The sequence below is a fragment of the Triticum aestivum genome, chromosome 2A (assembly GCF_018294505.1).
Source record: "Triticum aestivum cultivar Chinese Spring chromosome 2A, IWGSC CS RefSeq v2.1, whole genome shotgun sequence".
Taxonomy (NCBI): domain Eukaryota; kingdom Viridiplantae; phylum Streptophyta; class Magnoliopsida; order Poales; family Poaceae; genus Triticum; species Triticum aestivum.
The window spans coordinates 421,071,422-421,091,114 of record NC_057797.1 but is presented as its reverse complement, the minus strand read 5'-3'; the positions used below and the strand labels follow the sequence as shown (position 1 = coordinate 421,091,114).

Below are 19,693 nucleotides of genomic sequence, written 5' to 3'. Positions count from 1 at the left end.
GGCGGGCCTGGCTCGGCTCTGCCTGCGACGGCTTCGGCGGACGGAGGTGCGGCTCGTGCGGGGGGTTGCGGAGACGGCGGCGCGCCCACTGCAGCGCGGCGACGAGAGCTTCACGAGTCATTTCAAGCTCGACCAGACCCATGTGTCTGGTTTGCTCGTCTTGCTACATCCGGTCGGTGACCGCCGATGGCGGTGGAGGTTGTCCCCTCCTGCGTGGCTGCTGACGTTGCTGCTCCTCGTTCTCGGCTGCTCCCTCTTGGACCCGTCGGTCTCGCTTCAGACTCCATGGTGAGACGGTGGTGGTGACTCCAAGACCGTGGTAGCGCATGGTGGTGGGCGGCAAGTGTAGTGGAGCGCGACGGATCGGTCGAGGTGGTAAATGTGTGGCGGACGGGAGAAATCCCTGTCGGCTTGGCTGGCACCGACGCCCATGGGCGCCATCGTTCCTTCCTGAAGGGCGTCAGATATCCCCCTCACCCATGCCCCTCCGCGTACCGGGAAAACCCTAGGACCAGTTTGGGCAGCAACACCGTCATCGTCGCGTTCCTTTATGAAGGTGTTGTTTGGTATGCAGTGGTCCGAAGTGCTAGGAGTGTGGTGGAAATCTCCGAAGGGCGCAGCGGCTCTGGATCATCATCGTTTCGTCGATCTGACTTTGTTGTCATTAATTTCTTTTTATTTTTTATTTTTTTGGGCTTGCTTGTGCTGCCTATCCCAGCAGTGAATTCTTAGATATATCGGGTTGTTGCTATATCTATATAGCGGCGAGAAAGCCTATTTCGAGGAGAAAATCAAAGCCAAATAAAAGAAGATCCGAAGCAAAGCAAAATTCAGCAGTAACAACCCTAACAGAAAATCCGAAAAAGAGAGGGGTCCACGCGCTAAAGTCGCGCAGAACTCAGAGCAAGTGAGGTGGCCCCCCTCAATTCTCAAATCCTCGCCTACACCTCTCATCCGCTCGTTCCCCCACCCTGACCTCCTCCGGCGACCGATCGCCGCCGCCATGGGCTCCGACCGCGGGGAGCTCGCGCGCCTCTGCAGCGGCCGCAACTGGTCCAAGGCCATACGCCTCCTCGACTCCATCCTCGCCCGCTCCCCCTCCTCCATCCACGACCTCTGGTACACTACTGCTTCCTCACCCCCCCCCCCCCCCCGATCCGCCCCCACGGGGTCTCTGATCTACTGTAGCAGTCTAGGGTTACGGGTTATGACTCGGCGATCCCGAATCTGTCTTTCTCCCCCCTCGCAGCAACCGGGCCTTCTGCTACTTCCAGCTCGAGCTCCACAAGCACGTCGTCAAGGACTGTGACCGCGCGCTGCAGCTCGACCCCGCGCTTCTCCAGGCCTATGTCCTCAAAGGTAGGGACTCTCGCTGCCCCCTATGCATCCTCTCGTTCTTCCCCGCACAGTCGTGGATTTGCCTTACCTGATCTGTGCTTGGGGATCAACTGCCACTGCTAGATGTATTTGGGTGTTGATAGCCCATCAGATTTTGTTAGTGCAACCTGAATGCCTGGACTCACTGTTTCCTATGTAATTTCATGATGTCCCATGAACCGAAGAGTATAGTAGCTTTATGAGCGTGTATCCATCCCATGTCTCTGTTTTGCTGTAAGTCGAAGCTTCTAGTTACGATCTCAGAAAATAAACTGTTGCTCATAGGAAAAGGACCTAAGTGTATTCCGACACTTGTCAAACAACGGTAGAGGCGTGGATGCCATTAATGCACAGCTGATTCAAGTATGGTGTAATTACAAAATTTATGTGATGTGAGCCTTGTGTTACATATGCTACTTTCTCTTTCTGCAATTTACTTTCCTTTTCATCCCCGTGCCTTCCCTCTTTGTACCTCTTCCCTGCCACCGTCGAAGCCTCCGTCGGAGGTACACCAATGATCAAAAGAACACCTGAATGAAGAAAGTTCATTTTTTCCAGTGAAGCTTCCGTAGATATCATCTCTATTTCTTTTACATATGGATACCGTTGTTTTGAAGCAAATTTCACCATTAGCTTTTACATTATTATCATTTTTAATCAGGCAAGGCACTGTGCGCATTGGGGAAAAATGAGGAAGCTTTGGTTGCTTGGGAGCAAGGACATGAGATTGCTGTCCGTGACACAATTGACCTGAAACAGTTGCTGGAATTGGAAGAATTAGTTTCTTCTGTTAAAATTTATGAGACGGTTGAGTGTGAAGACGTTGTGGATGCATCACCATGTGATACCAAAGTTGTTATCTCAGAAGATCGTTTTATCAACACGTCATTCACTGCAGCTACAACTGATACAAAAACTGTTGTGTGTGAAGAGAACACTGCAAATTCCAAATCTTTATCAAATAGTGATGCACTGTTACCTAACAACAGTAAAGACCATAAAGATTCTGTCAGTCCAGCAAAAGACACCACAGTGACACATCAAACTCCCAAGAAACAGCCAAAGACAGATAAGAAAAACAAAGCAAAAGTTAAAAAAGAAACAAATGGCCAGGCTGAAGATGTGGAGGAGAGAAGAAGTTCCGATGAAACCATAACACTAGATCAAGCACTGTTTGCTACAAAAGTGTCAAAATCATCCAAATCAATAAGTTTGGATTTTCGACTATCGCGAGGCATTGCACAGGTATTTTAGATGGACTTGCGTTATTCATATCTTGACCATTATCACTGAGCTACATCTTTTCAGGTAAACGAAGGAAGGTACGACCAAGCAATATCCATTTTTGATCAGGTGTTGTTTTGGTCTATTATCAGTTTTTCTCGCTTATTCTCTCTAATCAGAAAAGGAACCTGACAATCTGCACTTACATTTGCAGATACTGCGGGAAACTCCAACTTATCCAGAGGCACTAATTGGGAGAGGTACAGCATATGCATTTCAAAGAGAACTGGACTCTGCTATTTCTGACTTCACCAAGGTAGAACTTTTAAATTCAGATCTTCCCCTTTACTTTCGTGTGAAATGACCTTACGATCTTACTCTAATGGCAGGCTATACAATCAAATCCATCAGCTGGGGAGGCGTGGAAGCGGCGGGGACAAGCTCGCGCTGCTTTAGGAGAGTTTGTCGAGGCAAGCTTGCTATATTTGTGTAAACTTCAAAACTAATATGGGTCAAGTCGATAAAGACAGATTATATTTCAGAAAACTCTGATATTGTATGGTAGTAGTCGCATTGTAAGAGCAATACGTTAACAAACATGAAGCTATATTCTATTTTATATTGTTATTCCTTCTCTTTTCAGGCTATTGACGACTTGACTAAAGCATTGGAATTTGAACCAAATTCTCCTGATATTTTACATGAAAGGGGTACCTACAGCCAAATCTCATCTTGCCTAATGTCATTTCTCATATATCTTTTGATGAAAACGAAAGGCCAGGAGGGCTCCATGATCAATTCGTGCTGCCTTGCATTTTAGTAGTAAAGTGTTATAGGTAGGTTGTTAGAGCACACTCTTGTATTCTGATACCACATACTGGCTTATGGTAGGAATTGTGAACTTCAAATTCAAGGACTACAATTCCGCAGTAGAAGATCTCTCAACATGTGTGAAGCGTGACAAGAAAAACAGTTCTGCACACACTTACTTGGTAAGTAAATGTTTTTACCCCTTGTCCACAAACTCCATCCTTCCAAGAATCAAATGGAAATCTTTTCCTTTGCATCAAATTGGCACTTTCTTTGGTGTAAAAAGATGTACTTTCACTATTGGATCCTACTTTGGGTTTTATTTTGAGAATCAACGGTGTTCCTTCTGTACAAACCCTTTCCTTTGTACCTTCGCAATTTGAATTTCATTCCAAGCTAGATTCCATGTTTGAATTGCCTTAGGGTTTGAGTAAACAATCTTAATAAAAGCCATAAGTCCTCGAGGAATTGTTTTCCTCATGAACACATAGTAATGCAACAATGTTTGAATTTTAGTCAGTTCTGAGACGATAACCAATCTTGTTTGCTTCTGCACTCTTAAGTGGCATGCAAGAGAATGCAAAATTTCAGATATTTGAATGAATGAGCCATTAGGTATTTGCTTCTATGAAGATTCTTTTGCTTTGCTGCTACTTTTGGAGTAATAATCTTTGTATTACTGTAGGGTCTTACTCTTTCAGCAGTTGGAGAGTACAAACGTGCTGAAGACGAGCATCTCCTTGGCATAAAATACGATGGGAGTTTTCTGGATAGCTGGGCTCACCTTTCTCAGGTTTATTCTGTGATCCTAGAGATCTGTGTGCAATTTCCATGCCTTCTACTCCCTCCGTTTCTAAATTTAAGTCTTTTTAGAGATTCCAATATGGACTAGATACGGATGTATATAGACATACTTTAGAGTGTAGATTCACTCATTTTGCTCCGTATGTAGTCCATATTGGAATCTCTAAAAAGACTTATGTTTAGGAATGGAAGGAGTATATTTCATTTTGTAGGGGTTATAGCTATACTGTTTAAGATCGCTAGTACTCCCTCTGTAAAGAAATATAAGACCTTTTAGATCACTACTTACAGAGGGAATAGTTTGTAATTTCGTTACTGCATGTGGTAAATTCAGCTGTCGACGTAACCCTACTTACATTAAAAGTACTTGCACATGATAATTCAACTTACATGTTAGATTACTTGATTTGCATTATTCTGATAAGTTGCCAAATTACTGATCTAAGATTGGTCTTCTCTGTAACTTAGCAACTACATGAAGTAATTCATCATGCTATAGGTAAGTGTTATCAAAGAGTCTGGCAGTTGTCCTAGGTAAAATCCAGTAAACAGTAGTGTTACTCAAGAATCTAGTCTAAGCACGACTCTTGTTTTAGAAGAGGGGTCACATATACAGCCTTCGGGTACCTTAAGTGGGCTTTAGCATAGCTATTTAACTTTCTGTAACAAAGCTTATGTTTGTGTTCTGTATTATACCAGAAGCACATTTGTTCTTTGGTAAGGAGCTGATTAATTGCCACTCTGTGGTGTCTTCTGTTGTAGCTTTATCTTGATTTGGCTTATCCAGAGAAGATGTTGGATAACCTTGAGAAAGTTCTTCAAATTGACTCGAGGTGAATTTCAGTGTTCATTATTGTTCATCTTCTGCCTAACTGGACTATTTATTTTCTTTACTCAATTATTTTATTTTCCTACTAGGTTTTCAAAAGCATACCATCTACGTGGAATTCTCTACCATGGAATGGGTAGGCATAGGTAATTCCTTTTGCTGATACTTATATCTTTATGTTAATATGCTATATAATCTGTGACATATAGATGCCCCCTCTGCCCACCAACATGTGGTGCTGTTAAACTGAAGAAATGTGTTAAGTTGTACAACCTCCGTCCCAAATTATTTGTCTTAGATTTGTCTAGATACGGATGTATCTAAAACGTATCTAGATACATCTGTATCTAGACAAATCTAAGACAAGTAATTTGGGACGGAGGGAGTACTACATGTCATCATACATACATCTACATGTTAATGTTTGAGTTAATTCTCTTAACACTTCCGTAGTTGTGTTGCCTGTTTATGGCATACATCTGCTTCTTCGGGTATAGTTACTATAGTTTTATCATAATTTATTGAAAAATAATCATATTTAGTTTTGTCTGCATACTTTTGGATGTTGATATGCGAGCGGGTAAAATATGATGAATGTCATTTTCAAAGTGTTTGGTACCCAGTAGATTAGTAGGGACAAAGTGACTCATAGTGTGTTGGGAGCATGAGCTGGGTTTAGACACCACCATATTTGATTTTCGTATACAAGGATAATGAGGTTTATCTTCAATTCTGAACCTACTACCTAATACATGAGCGAGTTGTACCTGCAGATAGATTGTTTTCTTTGTTAGTGGTAATGACTACAGTGTTTTCAGCTCAAACTGGTAGCTTGCCAATGTCACTCTTAACCCAACTTTGGTTTTGCAGGAGTGCTATTAAAGAGTTATCAACTGCTTTGACACTTGATGCTTCAAGTATTGAGTGCCTATACCTGCGTGCCTCTTGCCATCATGCGATTGGAGAATATAAGGCTGCGGTACGTTGCCCTCTTGTTTAATGAACTAGCGAATTATAATTACTAGCACAATGCCGACGCGTTGCTTTGAAGCCATAAAAAGACGAGTAGTTCGGCCACTGGCTTAGGAGATCATCGAAAGACGTTGGTGTCCGACATGTGACAGGCATTAGAGAATCTTAAGCGACCATAGTAGGCCCTTTGCAAGATTTGAAGTGAGACAGCATTTCGAATTTTGAAACACAGGATAGATGTTAGTAAGTTGTCTGCACACTGTCATGGATCGGATAGGAGGACGAGGCTTATCTCCGTTTTGGAACTACAAATTTGTTCGCTCTTATGCTATGATATATCACTGGAGGAATTGGTTGGGAGAACAAAACCAAGAGCGTAATTTCGAGTTAAGAGTCTCATTTCTGCATTTGTCATTAGTGCCTTTTACAAGAGGGTTGATCTTACATGAAGTAAATGTACATTTGTTTATTTACGTCTTTTGGAAGGTTGCTTGTCCGCATGTGGATAGGAGTGCATTTATTTATTTATTATACAAGGTTGTTGGTCCCACATGTGAACTCACCACCAACTCCAACCTTTATAGGTATATATAATATAATATAATATATAGGTAGGAAGGATACTTTATTAGAACTACTAAGATTCTTGCTGAGCTGATTTCATCTGCATCTTTTTCTTTTCCATATGTTACTGCTCTTCTGAATTCCTAGTTTTATTCATGGACTGCAGCAAATTTAAGACTGTTTATTATTTTATTCCTGATGTCCACATCTTTTTCCATTCAAGATCAAAGATTATGATGACGTACTCGATCTGGAGCTTGATTCCATGGATAAGTTTGTGCTGCAATGTTTAGCCTTCTATCAGGTACACAGTTTCTTCCTTCTCATTTGCTGTTCTTAATATCAGAACACATAACCATACTCCGTGATATGAAAATCTGCAAGCCATGTAAAATGTCAACATGTGAAAGAACATATGTTTTGTTCCAACTAGTACAAAAGCTTCAGCCCCATCCTTCCCTTTCTGAAATCCACATAAGATAACACAGCTATTATTTATCACTAACTTGTCAGGCTAAAAATTGCAGGATTTGAAAGGGGAAGGGGTATAAATTTTTACAAACCTTCCTTATCTGTTAAGTTGAAGTCTATCGAGAGTAATATTCTACCACTAACAACTCATGTATTGTTAGACCTACCAAATTTCCTATCTAGGATTTTATTTACCAGTCCTTTATATTCCAACGTGGCAACCGTCAAATGTTTTGGCAATTTCCCCGGGTCGGAAAAAGCGAGAGTTTGAACTAGACCCGTCAATCATTCATTATCTTTCGTAGTAATAATATATCGGGGTTTCGAATGAAAGTTTGGTATATTGACTATACAACATTAAGTAAAATATGTCTGACTGATTGGCGTGGCGGGCCACATGAATGGAGCCATACCCAATCAAAAAAGGATATATTATCCGAATGCATTTCAAGTAAATTGTACTAAAACCTGGCCTGCTGTCCTTTTTTGCTTTTCCAGCGATATTTACATATGTGGGCCTCTTTGTTTTTTAGAAATTTAATTTTTAGGAATCGTACCTATAGAGGTTATTTGATCTGTAGGACTATTAGTAACCTTATGAAATTTTCCTATGGGCCACTATACACTCAGTTCCTATGGTGTAATTTAATGCCCTTTGGTTGATTATATGCCACTTTCTAGGATTGGAGAAGGCTAGGCATGCCATTGTAATCCTGCAAACCAAAGACTTGTAACATTGAATCCAAAACCACAGTGTCTGTTAAGTCATCATTCAGTTTTACAAGGTCAACCTTCTGTTTATGTAGATTGTAAATATTTATTTGTAGGTATACTTAGCTGCCGTTCTCTTGCAACAACTAGCATAGTGCACTATTGGTATTTTTCTAATGCCTGGCTCAGCTCCAGCAGCTTTTATCAAATGCAAATGTTGTGGCTCTTGGGCAGGTTTTAATATTTACTGACTTGCCTTATACTCCTTTATATTTGTATATGCTGACCATGATTTTCTTATGTGCTACTTCTTGCAGAAGGAAATTGCTCTGTACACTGCTTCTAAGGCGAATTTAGAGTTCTCTCAGTTCAACATTGATGATGATGTTGATCCACTATTCAAGGTTAACTTCATCTTCAAATCTATCTTACTATAATCTTTGTGGTGCATCAATTAAATTTCTTTATGGCAATAGGAATATTGGTGCAAACGACTGCACCCAAAAAATGTGGCCGAAAAGGTATATCGCCAACCACCATTACGGATCTCACTTAGAAGTGGGCGTCTTAATAAGCAAGACTTCAAGTTCACAAAGCATCAAACTAGTCTTCTCCTAGCCGCAGATTCAATTGGGAAGAAGATTCAGTATAATTGCCGCGGCTTCTTGCCGAATCAACGCCAGGTATCCTTCCTGGAATTTCTGCAGATTCTGCATTGCTGCTTCATCATCAAAATGCTGTTTAAATGTTTAACTTATCTGAGATAGTGAATGGATGTTCGTAGTGCATCATGACCTCCTTCCTATGCCTTTTGAATCACTAACATTGTCAATTAAGTGGAGTACAATTTTCTTCGAATTGAATGTGACGTTCTTGAAGAGGTTGATGTCAACTGATGGTAAACATTCTGATGAATGTTAAAGAGGGAGTACTTTCTGATACCTCCCATGTCCTTTTTGTGATGTATATACGAGAAATACATAGAACATTCTTGTTGGCAGTATCAATCGAAGATAAATATGCCTTGATTATAGAACATACAAAGCTATGCCTGTTGTTTTGGTGTTTGCAGAGGTTGGCTACTGGTGCACTTGATTACTCTTTTTTCTGCTGTACTTTTTTGTCATAGTTCATATTTTCAGAATTTGATCAAAGCGGCCTTGTTTCATTAGGGTGTGGGGTCAGCTGTTTCATATTTGCGCAAATCAGATCATTCTGTTATTTCAGTTCTCCATCCTCGTTTTATAGTTTCTAAATTCATTTGTCGGAGTGTTCCAATGACCATATCCTGATGCTTTGCTTTGTCATCGTTCTATTTACTGAGGCTATATTTTCCTTTTGTAGTACCGCATGGCTGGCTTAGCTGCTATTGAGATTGCTCAGAAAGTTTCCAAGGCTTGGCGCTTTCTGAGAAATCCGAAGAACAGTGCAAAGTTAGTCAGGAGAAGGGATAAGCATAACATGAGCGTAAACAGGGGAGGCTACTGTAGCACCAGTACTTTATCCGCTGGATCTCCAACATCTAGTCCAAGTGAGGAAAGGGTTTCGTCTGGGATTTCTCTGTCCTGGCAGGATGTCTATAATATTGCTGTCAAGTGGAGACAGATTTCTGAACCTTGTGATCCAGTTGTTTGGGTCAATAAGCTAAGGTGAGCTAAATACTTGCACGAGGAGTGATCTGTTAAACCATTTTCTTGCTTAACTTCTTTTGTGATGTACCAGTGAAGAGTTCAATTCTGGTTTTGGTTCTCACACCCCATTGCTTCTTGGTCAAGCGAAAATTGTTCGCTACTATCCATATTACCTAAGGTTTGTAGACACTCATGATGTTTTACTTTGCTGTTTGGTTATTTGTGGTCAGCCCCTGATAGTCCTAGCTTATTTTCTTTTACATGACAGAACTTTGGAAGCTGCGAAAACCATTATGCTTGACTTGAAGTATGTCAATAATGCAGAGGATCGTGCAATTTTCCTTACAGATATTGAGAAGTTGAAAAACGTAAGCTGCGCAATAATATGTTTTGAGTGCCATGAGTGCACAACCATATCAATATTTATCCTTAATGTGAAGTTTTGGCTCATATGCTTATTACTCCCTCCGTTCCTAAATATTTATCTTTTAAGAAATTTCAAATGGACTACCACATACGGATGTATATAGACATATTTTAGAGTGTAGATTCACTCATTGTGCTCCGTATGTAGTCACTTGTTGAAATCTCTAGAAAGACAAATATTTAGGAACGGAGGGAGTAGAAGTCAAGCAAACTAATTATCTTTTAGTTGTATAATGTCACATTGGAACTAGTGGAGGATTGCAAGAGAGAAAGAAGGTTGTGTAACTCCATTACATCTATATCTAAACAAATAAGCAAAATTGTGATCCCCAATCAGCTCTAAAATCTCAAGTATAGATTTCTGTTTGGATAAATTTTCAGTAGGTACCTAGGAGTTGATTGATTCTAATATTATGCTTTGTTTGTCATGGCTTTCTTCCGCCTTTGATGGTTCAAGTGAAGCTTACTATATTATGTTCGCAAACTAACCAGTATTTTCATGATAATAAAACCTACAGATAGAAGTTGCCTCATCATGCTCAGATTTGTACAATGTAGTTGGTGAGACCTATTGGGTTGCTACTAGATGTGATAGTATTGCGTTTCAGGGGTAAGTTGCTTGTCTTTATTCATCATAGCTCCTGTGCCAAACTGAAGCGAAGTACTTGTAATGAGCATCATATCTTGTGCTTATTTAATAACATAGCATAACCTCTTTCAGGAGGCGTCTTGAAGGGACAAGGATAACTACTCAAAATGTGTAAGCTGTCTGGACACTTTTTCTTTGCTATACCTTCCTGCTGTCCTGCTCACTTGTGATCATGGCATTACAGGGGTAAGACAGGATTTGACTTCGCCATACGAACTCCTTGTACACCATCTAGATGGGAGGAATACCAGGAAGAAATGACCGCAGCCTGGGAGGTACAGTTTAGATTTCTTCTTCTGCTTGTTGGTCGCTGGTTCTTTAGTTAGCAGTACCAAATTGCTTCTGAATATGTTGTATCCTGCGATGCTACAATTTTTGGAGGACCTGTTACTTCACATCAGTTGCAATGGAAAGAGTAAGTTATAATAGACCACATTTGCTTCTAATGATGCTTCTGCAGGCCATTTGCGAGGCGTATTGTAGCGACCCAAATCCTACGCGTGACTCCAATGCACTTGATGCTGTGAAGGCGTCAATATTACGCATGACATATTACTGGTACCAGTCATAACTTGCAACTCTCGTCTATTTCTCTGCCGCCAAGTGCCAATTGATTTGGGGTAACTTGCAGGTACAACTTCATGCCACTCTCCAGAGGATCATCGGTTGTAGGTTATGTGGTGCTGCTCGGCCTGTTCCTGGCAGCAAGCATGGATGTGACAGCAAGCATCCCGCCAGGCGTTCAGGTCGACTGGGAGGCGATCCTGTCCCCAGATCCTGGCACATTTGTGGATGCTGTTAAGCCCTGGTTGTACCCATCTGTAAAAATGAGCAAGAGCCTGAAAGATTATGCGGATGTCAGCGTTGCTTTCGGCACGACAGGATCGGTCGTAGCGGCCTTGACTTCTGCCGACACATAAGTTATGAATGGTTTCACAAATGATACAGGTTGTTTTAATTATTTTCTTTGTTTCACCATGCATAAATTCTAGCAGTGCAGTTTGCTTTCGACTTGCAGTTTAAATTATATGCTGCAATGTTGTAACTTGAACAATAAACTTATTATTTTTCCGTTGGGACAATTGTTCTTTGTAAGTTGTAACAAATAATGTATGGAACATTTGCTTGCCTAAAGGGTGTTTATTATTTCTAGTTGCATGAACTGGGCATGCTTTTCTTGCTTGAGAATGTTTTTTCTTTGCTGGAGATGAGAAGACTCGTGTATTATCAATGATCTGTTGCATATTGCATATATGGAACTGAGGTCAAGTTTTGTTAAATTGCAAGGAGGATGCAAAGCTCACACACTGGCGCATGAATGCGTACGGTCTTGCTGAAACACAAACAAAATGTAGGTAAATCCGCAGCCTATCACAGAGTTTGCAACTGAAGGGGCACATGCTTGCATGAGGGGTGAAATTCAGATGATTACTGGTCTTACGCGGTAGCAGGGGTTCGCAGGTAGGATCAGCAAGGCTCCTGCACATAGTTACTACTCCCTCCGTCCCATAACAAAGGACGTTTTTGCAGTTTAAATTGAACTGCAAAACGTCGTACATTATGGGACAGATTAGTACATCTCTTATCTTATTTCGTTGCAACGATCACCACCTTATCTGCTACTGTCGCTGGTGGAACACTTGAAACATGAGCCGAGGAGGCGAGGAAGAAGGTTAGAGGCCATGAGAACTGACAAGGAGGAGAGGAGTAAGAAGGCGGCAGCCAGGGATGAAGGAGCACAACCGCAGGTGAAATTACAGTTTGTCAAACTGAAAGTGAGGAATTCCCCAATGGGGACATGGAGAAGGGGAAGATGGTGCCTGGCTTGATGGCTAGCAACATGAAGCCTGTATCTCATGCGGCTGCACACAAGCTCGAGGAGATGCTGCATTGGGAAAAACCACCAGAGGGCTGGGCAAAATTAAACGTTGATGGAAGCTTTGTAGGCTTGTAGCGGCTACTGGACAGGCTGGAAGCAACATGGTACTGCGAGGTCATGATGGCTCAATCATCTTCACAGCCTACAGGGAGTTACATGCCCGGAGGCTCGCCGTGAGGGGCTGGAGCTTGCGATTCACAGGACTCCGGTGTCCCTAGTGGTTGAGCTGGACTGCTCGGAGGCAGTGGCGATGATCAATGCGACATCCGGTGACCGCTCGAGGTACTTCCTTCATTTTTATATATAAAGCCACTATTAAAATTACAATTTGCAACTATACAAGGCCACTAACATCAATCGAGATAAAATTTATGAGATTTGCCTTGTACTAGCAATCAAGGACATTGATATCCCATGCATGCATGTGGGGGTGAGAAGGTTGGTTTTAATGCACCGTATTAATCAACCAACGAGGAGTGAGAGAGTTGTCTTGTTGTGCGTTGGAGAAAAAACACATTAATTAACACGTCAAGTGAGGAGAAAAGACTAGTTTCCAACATTGGCTTAAGTGACCATTAATTTCTATCTTGGTACCTGTAAGACTAGCCACAGTGAGAGTAACTTCAGCAGCAACATCAAGTCCAACTCAGCAAATTTGCTTATGTGGCAATGAGTAAATGAAGAAAGAGATAGTTGTAGTAACTTAGCTAGTTACTGTAACATCACATGTCCCAATGCAATATAAGTCTACAACTTAATAAATGAATCTTTGCATGTTACCACACTTAAGTTACTATCCACTATGAACGTAGTAACATAGTCTAGGAATATGTGTATGTTACTAGTGTATGTTACTATCCATCGTGGCTAGTCTAATATGGGTTTGTGGCCTTATATACAAAATTGGAGGGAGTATGGTGCACGTGCGAGATATCCAGTCTGTGATCACTGGTGAAAGGGAGATTGTGTTCAGCTTAGCTAGTCATACTCAGAATAAGAGCATCTACAACTGTGATAGGCAAATCTAGCCCCTAAAACGCACGCGGACGGCATCCGCAGACACTGATCGATCATGCTTCAAAAAATATAATTCACGTCCGAATACCTTAAATTAGAAACCTTAAATCCATATTATTGCATGCAACGTAGCGATCTTTAAGAGGAGCTCGTCCAATCGCCGTGGCCATGTTCGGCGGCCGGCTGCTCTCCCGAGAGTGTTGGTCCAGTCGCCGGCAAGGTAGAGTAGGACATGGGACACGAGCCAGCTCACGGGACTCAAGGCATCGCCGCCTTCCATGCCTTACTCTTCCTCGTCGGAGCCCGGAACCCGTTGGGTGCCGGTGGATGTTAGATCGATGATAGATCCATCCTGGGACGAGTCGGCGACATCTACCATTATGCGGTTGCGGCGCTCGGACTGGTGCACTGTATGGGGCATGGAGAATGCGACTCCACCTCGCCGACGTCCACCGTCGCAAGGGTTGCCGCCGCCACTCGTGCCCGCTGCCTCGCACGGTAGGCACGGCGTGCCATGTTTGCGCCGGACGACGCCCACTGTGCATCCATGGCCATGGCACGCTAACGGAGGGGCTGCGCGTCTGCCACCATGTTCGGACGCCATACGGACCGCACCGCCTCCGGTGAGGCAGCGACGGCTGCCCTAGCGTCAGATCCATGCGCCATTTGAGCGGACGCAATGAATTCCCAAAGGAAGGAGTCAGAGCGCTGCTGTGCATGGGCCTCCTCCCAGGAGTGGCGGAGTGCAAGCCGGACGACCATCTCCTCCTCGGGGCCGCATGGGATGAGCTCGGGGTCGATGGATCTAGTGGTGAAGGACCCGGATCCGCTTCCCGCCATGCCGGACACGGCCGGACGCCGTCGAAGACGAGCTTGGATGGTAGAGGGGAGTGGAGTGAAGTGGCTAGGGTTTGGTCCAGCGAGCGGATGGGGAGGAATATATGTGGGGTCGGGTGGGCCAGCGTGGGCCGGGTCCGCACCATATTTGGCTGGATATGAGGGGTGTCGGTCAGCCCGGGCATTTGAGGCCCATTTGAGGCGCCTGACTGGGTCGAAATTTCGTGACCGGTCAGTGACTGGGTGGCCCGCCCGGGCATTTGAGGAGGGTTTGGGATGCCCGACTGTAAATGCTCTAAGGGCATCTCCAACGACAATCGGCAAATTCCCTCCCGCATCCGTCCGCGGACAGGGGGACTAGTCCGTGGACACGGATGCAGGAGGCCGCCATCCAACCGTATCATGTATATGTCTGCCAGTAAATTAAAATTCAAATGTACGCCACACAACACATCCGATCACACCCATGCTGGATCGCATCCCCGGTCACAACCAAAAAGAGGCAAATATGCTTAGTTTTTACATGCCTGAATCCAAAAGAAAATCAGTCCGGTAGTCCGTGCATTTTTGCCCTGCTGGACCGGCAATCCCAGCAAGCTGCTCCCCGAGCAAGGAGGTGCTGTCGCCGCCACGTAGGCAGCCTCCGCGTCCGCCTCCGTCGCGTACTCATCGTCCGCCGCCGCCAACTCATCTTTCTGCCACTGCAACATCTGGTAGTGGACGGATTGCACAACCATTCTAACATTGGCATCTAAAGAGTCGACATCAAGGTCAACATCTTGGTGTCCTCCGCATTGGCGGCGATCTTCACCCTCTTTTCCTTGAGCGCGTCCTTCCTCTCTTCGATCATGGTCCTCCTCTCTTCAAGCTTGATCTTCTTCTCCGTCGCCTCCATTAACTATTTGAACCTCTCCACCTTCCTCTCCTCCTTGATGTCCGAGTGCCTCATGCATGCCTCCTCCTTCTTTGCCAAGATGTCCTTGAACCTCTTGGTCGGCTTGGCCACGACACCTTATCGCTTCGCCCTCTCCTCCTCCCTCTTCTTGCCCCGTAAATTTCTTCTAACCTTCTTCAGCGGTTCTTGGGTTGGGTCGGCAGGGTCACAAGTTTCTTCTCATTGGCTTGGGCGGCGGTCTTGGCAATGAAAAGGTTCCACTTCGGTTGCCCATTCAACTTCAACCAACAATGCATGACGCTGAAGGACTTCTTCTTCAACTTGTACACCACACAAGCACGAGTAGGCTACAAAGTGAAACAATGCATATCCGTCTAGTGAGCAAGAAAACTAAAGCATATCCAGCCAGTGATCAGGTTACTTACTCGGTGATTTGTGCTCCTCCTCCTCCCTCGCCTCTGTTGTGGATGATGTCGAGAATCTCCGTCTCTGCGTCGTACGCTGGCTCCCCCGCTCTAGGCATTGTAGCGAATAGCATGCGGGCACCCATCTGCTCCCCGGTCGCCAGCCGCACCCGGACGAGCTACGACAAAGAATACTCGGAGAAGAGCGGTGCCCCGTTAACGCCTACGATGTAAGGCACCGTACTGGTGGGGGTTCCGAGCTGCTTGGCAGTGTAGTAGTACAGAGGCTTTTAAGGCTTTGGCCACGATGCCGTCTGTACTGTCGGAGCGCCCGTCTACTTGTGTCTGCCACGGCTGCACCGACCACCACAACCTCCATGTCCATCTCCACCACCAGGCTCATCGGCAACCAACCGCTTCTTGAGCTTCTCCTCCTTTGTGGCCTTCGCTTTGACGCGGCGATTTTGCCGCGTCCCCGAGCTTATCTTCCGGATGAGTGTGATGCTAGGAGCCTCTGGCACCTTTGCCGGCTCCATCTCTGACAGGTTCTTCGACGGTTCCATGCTCGGCGGTGGAAGGAAGCAGAGGGTGAGAGAAAAGAGCGGTAATTGGATGGAGAGCGGCGGGGAATGGAAGAAGAGAGTGGGGGATTTTGGCGCGGAACAGTGCGGGATGCTACAAAAGCGCGGGCTCCTCCTTCCTTTTGGGTGGGCTAAGGGGGGGGGGGATGGAGAGCAACGTTTCACGTGTCTGGAATCCCGCAAACCCCTCCCCACATTTTTCTCCAGTTTGCGGTAGAAATCGTGCCTGGACCGCCCCTCAGACCGATACAGGACCACTGATGGCTTCCACGGTCTGGACAGCGCGGTACAGATGGTTGCGGGAGGTTTGTAGGTCGATGTTGAGATGCCCTAAGGTTAGACACAGCCTCACTGCCTACCGGCGAAGCACGCTGTGTACCGCGGTCTGGCTAGGGTCGGGTACAGATGATATTGTAAGCAGATCCTGCATATCCCCGTCCCATAAAATCGTTTCAAGGGCCACTCGCAAAATTATTTGCGTACCGCAAGAGCTCTAACGTGGAACACACCATGTAAACTCGTATGAACAGAAATTCATATAAATGCACGAAATCAGCTAGAAATTCATATAAATATTCATGCCGCAATAGTTCACATGGAAAATCACACACAATATAAGGGGTAGCAAGTTTGTCCATAGAAACGCGCAATCAAACAAAATAAAACATGACCAAAGCCCCATCGGCCATGATCAAATCAAGCAACATCATTGTTGGCAAGACCGTCGCCGCCACCACCACCGGCCATAGCACCACGATCATCATCTTCATCAACATTGACCGGAGAATGATTACTTTGCTTCCCTAAAGCATCACCATATTCTTTGGCCAAAGCATCAACATCAACTCCATTGGCCAAAGCACCACCACCCATTGGGAAACATAGTAGAAAACAAAAAATTCCGCGCCTATGCACACCCAAGATTAATATGAAGATGCATAACGGGTTGGAATCACGATCGTTACCGTCACCGAGTTGCAGCTGAAGAAGAACGTGTCGGTGTAGATCGTACTTGGACTCCCTCGAACCGTCGATGGCCGATCCCTCTTACCCCCCCACGAACAGTCCCTCAAACCGAAGACCAAAATCACGACCTCTCTACTTGGTTGCAAGTGTGTAGCCTTCACGATCCAGCAGCGCATCGCCGTCCAGAGCTAATCATCACAGGAGAATTAGAGGGAGGAGATTAGAATCACACGGGGCTTCTAGTTATGAGGGATAGAGGATTAGCCAAGCTCTAATTAGTCAACTAGGACCAACTAAAACTAGAACGAGAAGAACTAGAAGAGGCTCCATAAACATGTGTGAATAAAAGAGCACATATCCTCATGTATATATAGGATAGAGGGGAGAGAGAGGGCTGCCACCAAGAGGGAAAGTTTCCCCTTCGTGCGCCGGCCAGGGGTCCCCTCCCAATTTGGCCTCCTTCCTTATAGGAAGGGGCGCCTCCCCTCTTGGGCCCTTGTGGCCCAAGATGACTTCCACCTCTTTGCCTTTTAAGGCCCGTTGATATTAAATTACATATAAAATAATTCTAAATATTTTTAGACTATTATATATATAATTTAACATCCCTGGAAATATCCCCCCATATATATATACATATACATATATACATATATATATATATATATATATATATATACATATACATATATATATAGTGGCACTATTCGAATTCCGGGATTAGAATAGTTATTTGGATCACGACGCGCCCTACAGGAGCCACGAGGTCTTCCCGAACTCCTGATAACCCCACCGGACCGATTACATAAAGGGAAACGTTTCCATCCGGTGTGCCGGACACGCGCGGGCCACACGATCCAACTGGATCGTACGACCAGGGAGACAACGCACTCATACTTTTTTCTGGCCCATGCACTGTACTTCTCTTATCTTTTCTTTGTAGCTTTCTCCTCCACTCATCCCTCCCCCTTTTCTTCCCCAGCTAGAGCACAACTCCATGGCTACCCTAGGTGCTGCTACGAGGGGGGTTCTCCAGCTTGGCCATCCCTTTCCTGATCTCCTCTCTCTCTCTCTCTCTACCTTTGAAACTGCCACAACCATAGTCGCGATTTGCTACAATCCCCCACAGATGCTGCTACAACATCCCCCAAGTGCTACCATGAGGGGCATTCTCTAGCTTGACCCTCCCTCGGTCCCTCTCCTCTCTCTCTCTATCCGTGAAAGTGGTACAACCATCATTGCAATTTGCTACAACCCGTAACAAGGCGAGCTGCAACCTGTAGCGCGTGAGCTGCATTGGTTCTATGGCGAGACGTGTTTTGCTGCATCCGTCGTAAATGTTTGCTACTACCATCATCGATATTTGCTACATCATTAATGGTGATGCTAAACATGCGACGACGATGACCACATTTTTTGCTTCAACCGCGATCATTTTTTGCTACGACCGGCGACATAATTTGTTACCACCCTTCTTTTGGCGGTGACTGGCGACGAAAATCAGAGAAAAGCTGCAACCGACTATGAGAAAGCTTCAACCCGCTTCTGAAAAAGCTTCAACGAGAGAACGGTGAGCTGACAATGGCGAGCGGCAATGATAGGAGCTGCTTTTTTGCTGCAACCGTTGTTCACGTTTGTTACAACTAGCAGGCAGTTTTGCTACGACGAGAAAATGAGGAAAATACATTGCAAGCTCGTCCGTGGAGCGCTGCAGCCGGCGACCGCCGCCACCGGAGCTGCGCCCCGTTTGTTAACCGGAGCTGCGACCCATGGCACTTTGTGACTGCAACCTGCAAGCGCTCGGTGTTGCATGCATGAAGCCGGTGAGAAATGCTTGGGAGGCACTGACCACCAGCGAGGGTGGCGACGAGTGGCGAAGCGGCTGTGAAGTGATGGTGCTTCGAGGTTGGTCGTTCGCTCATCCATGGAGAGTGCCAGCGGCACCGCTGCTCCTGTTCCTCACGAGCTTCATCAGATTTATTTTTGGGAGAGAAGACGACAGGAGGAGTCCAGATCTAACGGACGTGCGTGCACGCATCCAACGCCTGGCCTGGGCCCGACCCAAATTTGGGCCGGTGCGCCGGCGCCTATCGCTCCCCTTTCATCCCACCCACTCACTGCCCCGATCCCCACCCCGACCTCCCTCGATCCCCTCCCCCTGAGCGCCGCCACTCTCGCTGGATCTCGCCGCCCCCAGCGCCTCCTCCCGCCGGCCGACCTACCCAAGGCGCCGCCGCCCCCCTGACCTACCAGCGCGTGGTCGCTGGGCGCCGCCCACGCCACCGAGAACCCGCTGCCGCACTTCCGCCATGACCGCACGCTCCTCCGCGTCCCAATCGCCGCCGCCGCCGGGGATCCTCGAGCACCATCAACCTGGCACGCAGTCCATGGCCGCCTCCCCACGCAGTCCCTTTCTTGCTGCTGACGCGCCTGTCGATGCCTCCCGAGGCTTTGGCACGCCTCCCGCCGGTGGCCCACCCGGGCCCCACGCTCCTCCTACCGCCTCCCCGAGTCAGGACGCGCCTCTCGCTGCCGCCCGAGGCCACCGCGCCCCACCCCATAGCCGTCCTCGACCCCTGTCCCTGCCGCGCCCGCCGGTGAGGTTAACTATGAGATCCCTCCACGTAACAACAACAGGCTATGCAT

At 45.7% G+C, this 19,693-nt stretch overlaps 1 protein-coding gene across 1 annotated transcript; it reads left to right on the top strand.

Annotated features, from left to right (window-relative positions):
- The first annotated feature begins 905 nt into the window (after positions 1–905).
- Positions 906–11,626, top strand: LOC123188870 (suppressor of RPS4-RLD 1). Its single transcript, XM_044601143.1, has 23 exons — positions 906–1,119; positions 1,250–1,359; positions 2,039–2,622; positions 2,686–2,730; positions 2,816–2,917; positions 2,991–3,071; positions 3,245–3,311; positions 3,493–3,593; positions 4,097–4,204; positions 4,978–5,048; positions 5,134–5,190; positions 5,915–6,023; positions 6,804–6,884; positions 8,080–8,166; positions 8,239–8,445; positions 9,107–9,411; positions 9,485–9,571; positions 9,662–9,761; positions 10,338–10,429; positions 10,541–10,579; positions 10,653–10,743; positions 10,929–11,026; positions 11,100–11,626. Exons 1-23 carry the CDS (start codon positions 1,004–1,006, stop codon positions 11,386–11,388), a joined length of 3,027 nt encoding a protein of 1,008 aa, XP_044457078.1. The 5' UTR covers positions 906–1,003; the 3' UTR covers positions 11,389–11,626.
- Positions 11,627–19,693: the final 8,067 nt, after the last annotated feature.

What these genes read in the sequence shown, in the direction of transcription:
- LOC123188870 (XM_044601143.1), top strand. Translation starts at nt 1,004, where the DNA reads ATGGGCTCCGACCGCGGGGAGCTCGCGCGCCTCTGCAGCGGCCGCAAC. An exon ending in TGATATTTTACATGAAAGGG is followed by an intron (nt 3,312 to 3,492) that starts GTACCTACAGCC and finishes GGCTTATGGTAG; the next exon opens with GAATTGTGAACTTCAAATTC. An exon ending in GATAGTATTGCGTTTCAGGG is followed by an intron (nt 10,430 to 10,540) that starts GTAAGTTGCTTG and finishes AACCTCTTTCAG; the next exon opens with GAGGCGTCTTGAAGGGACAA.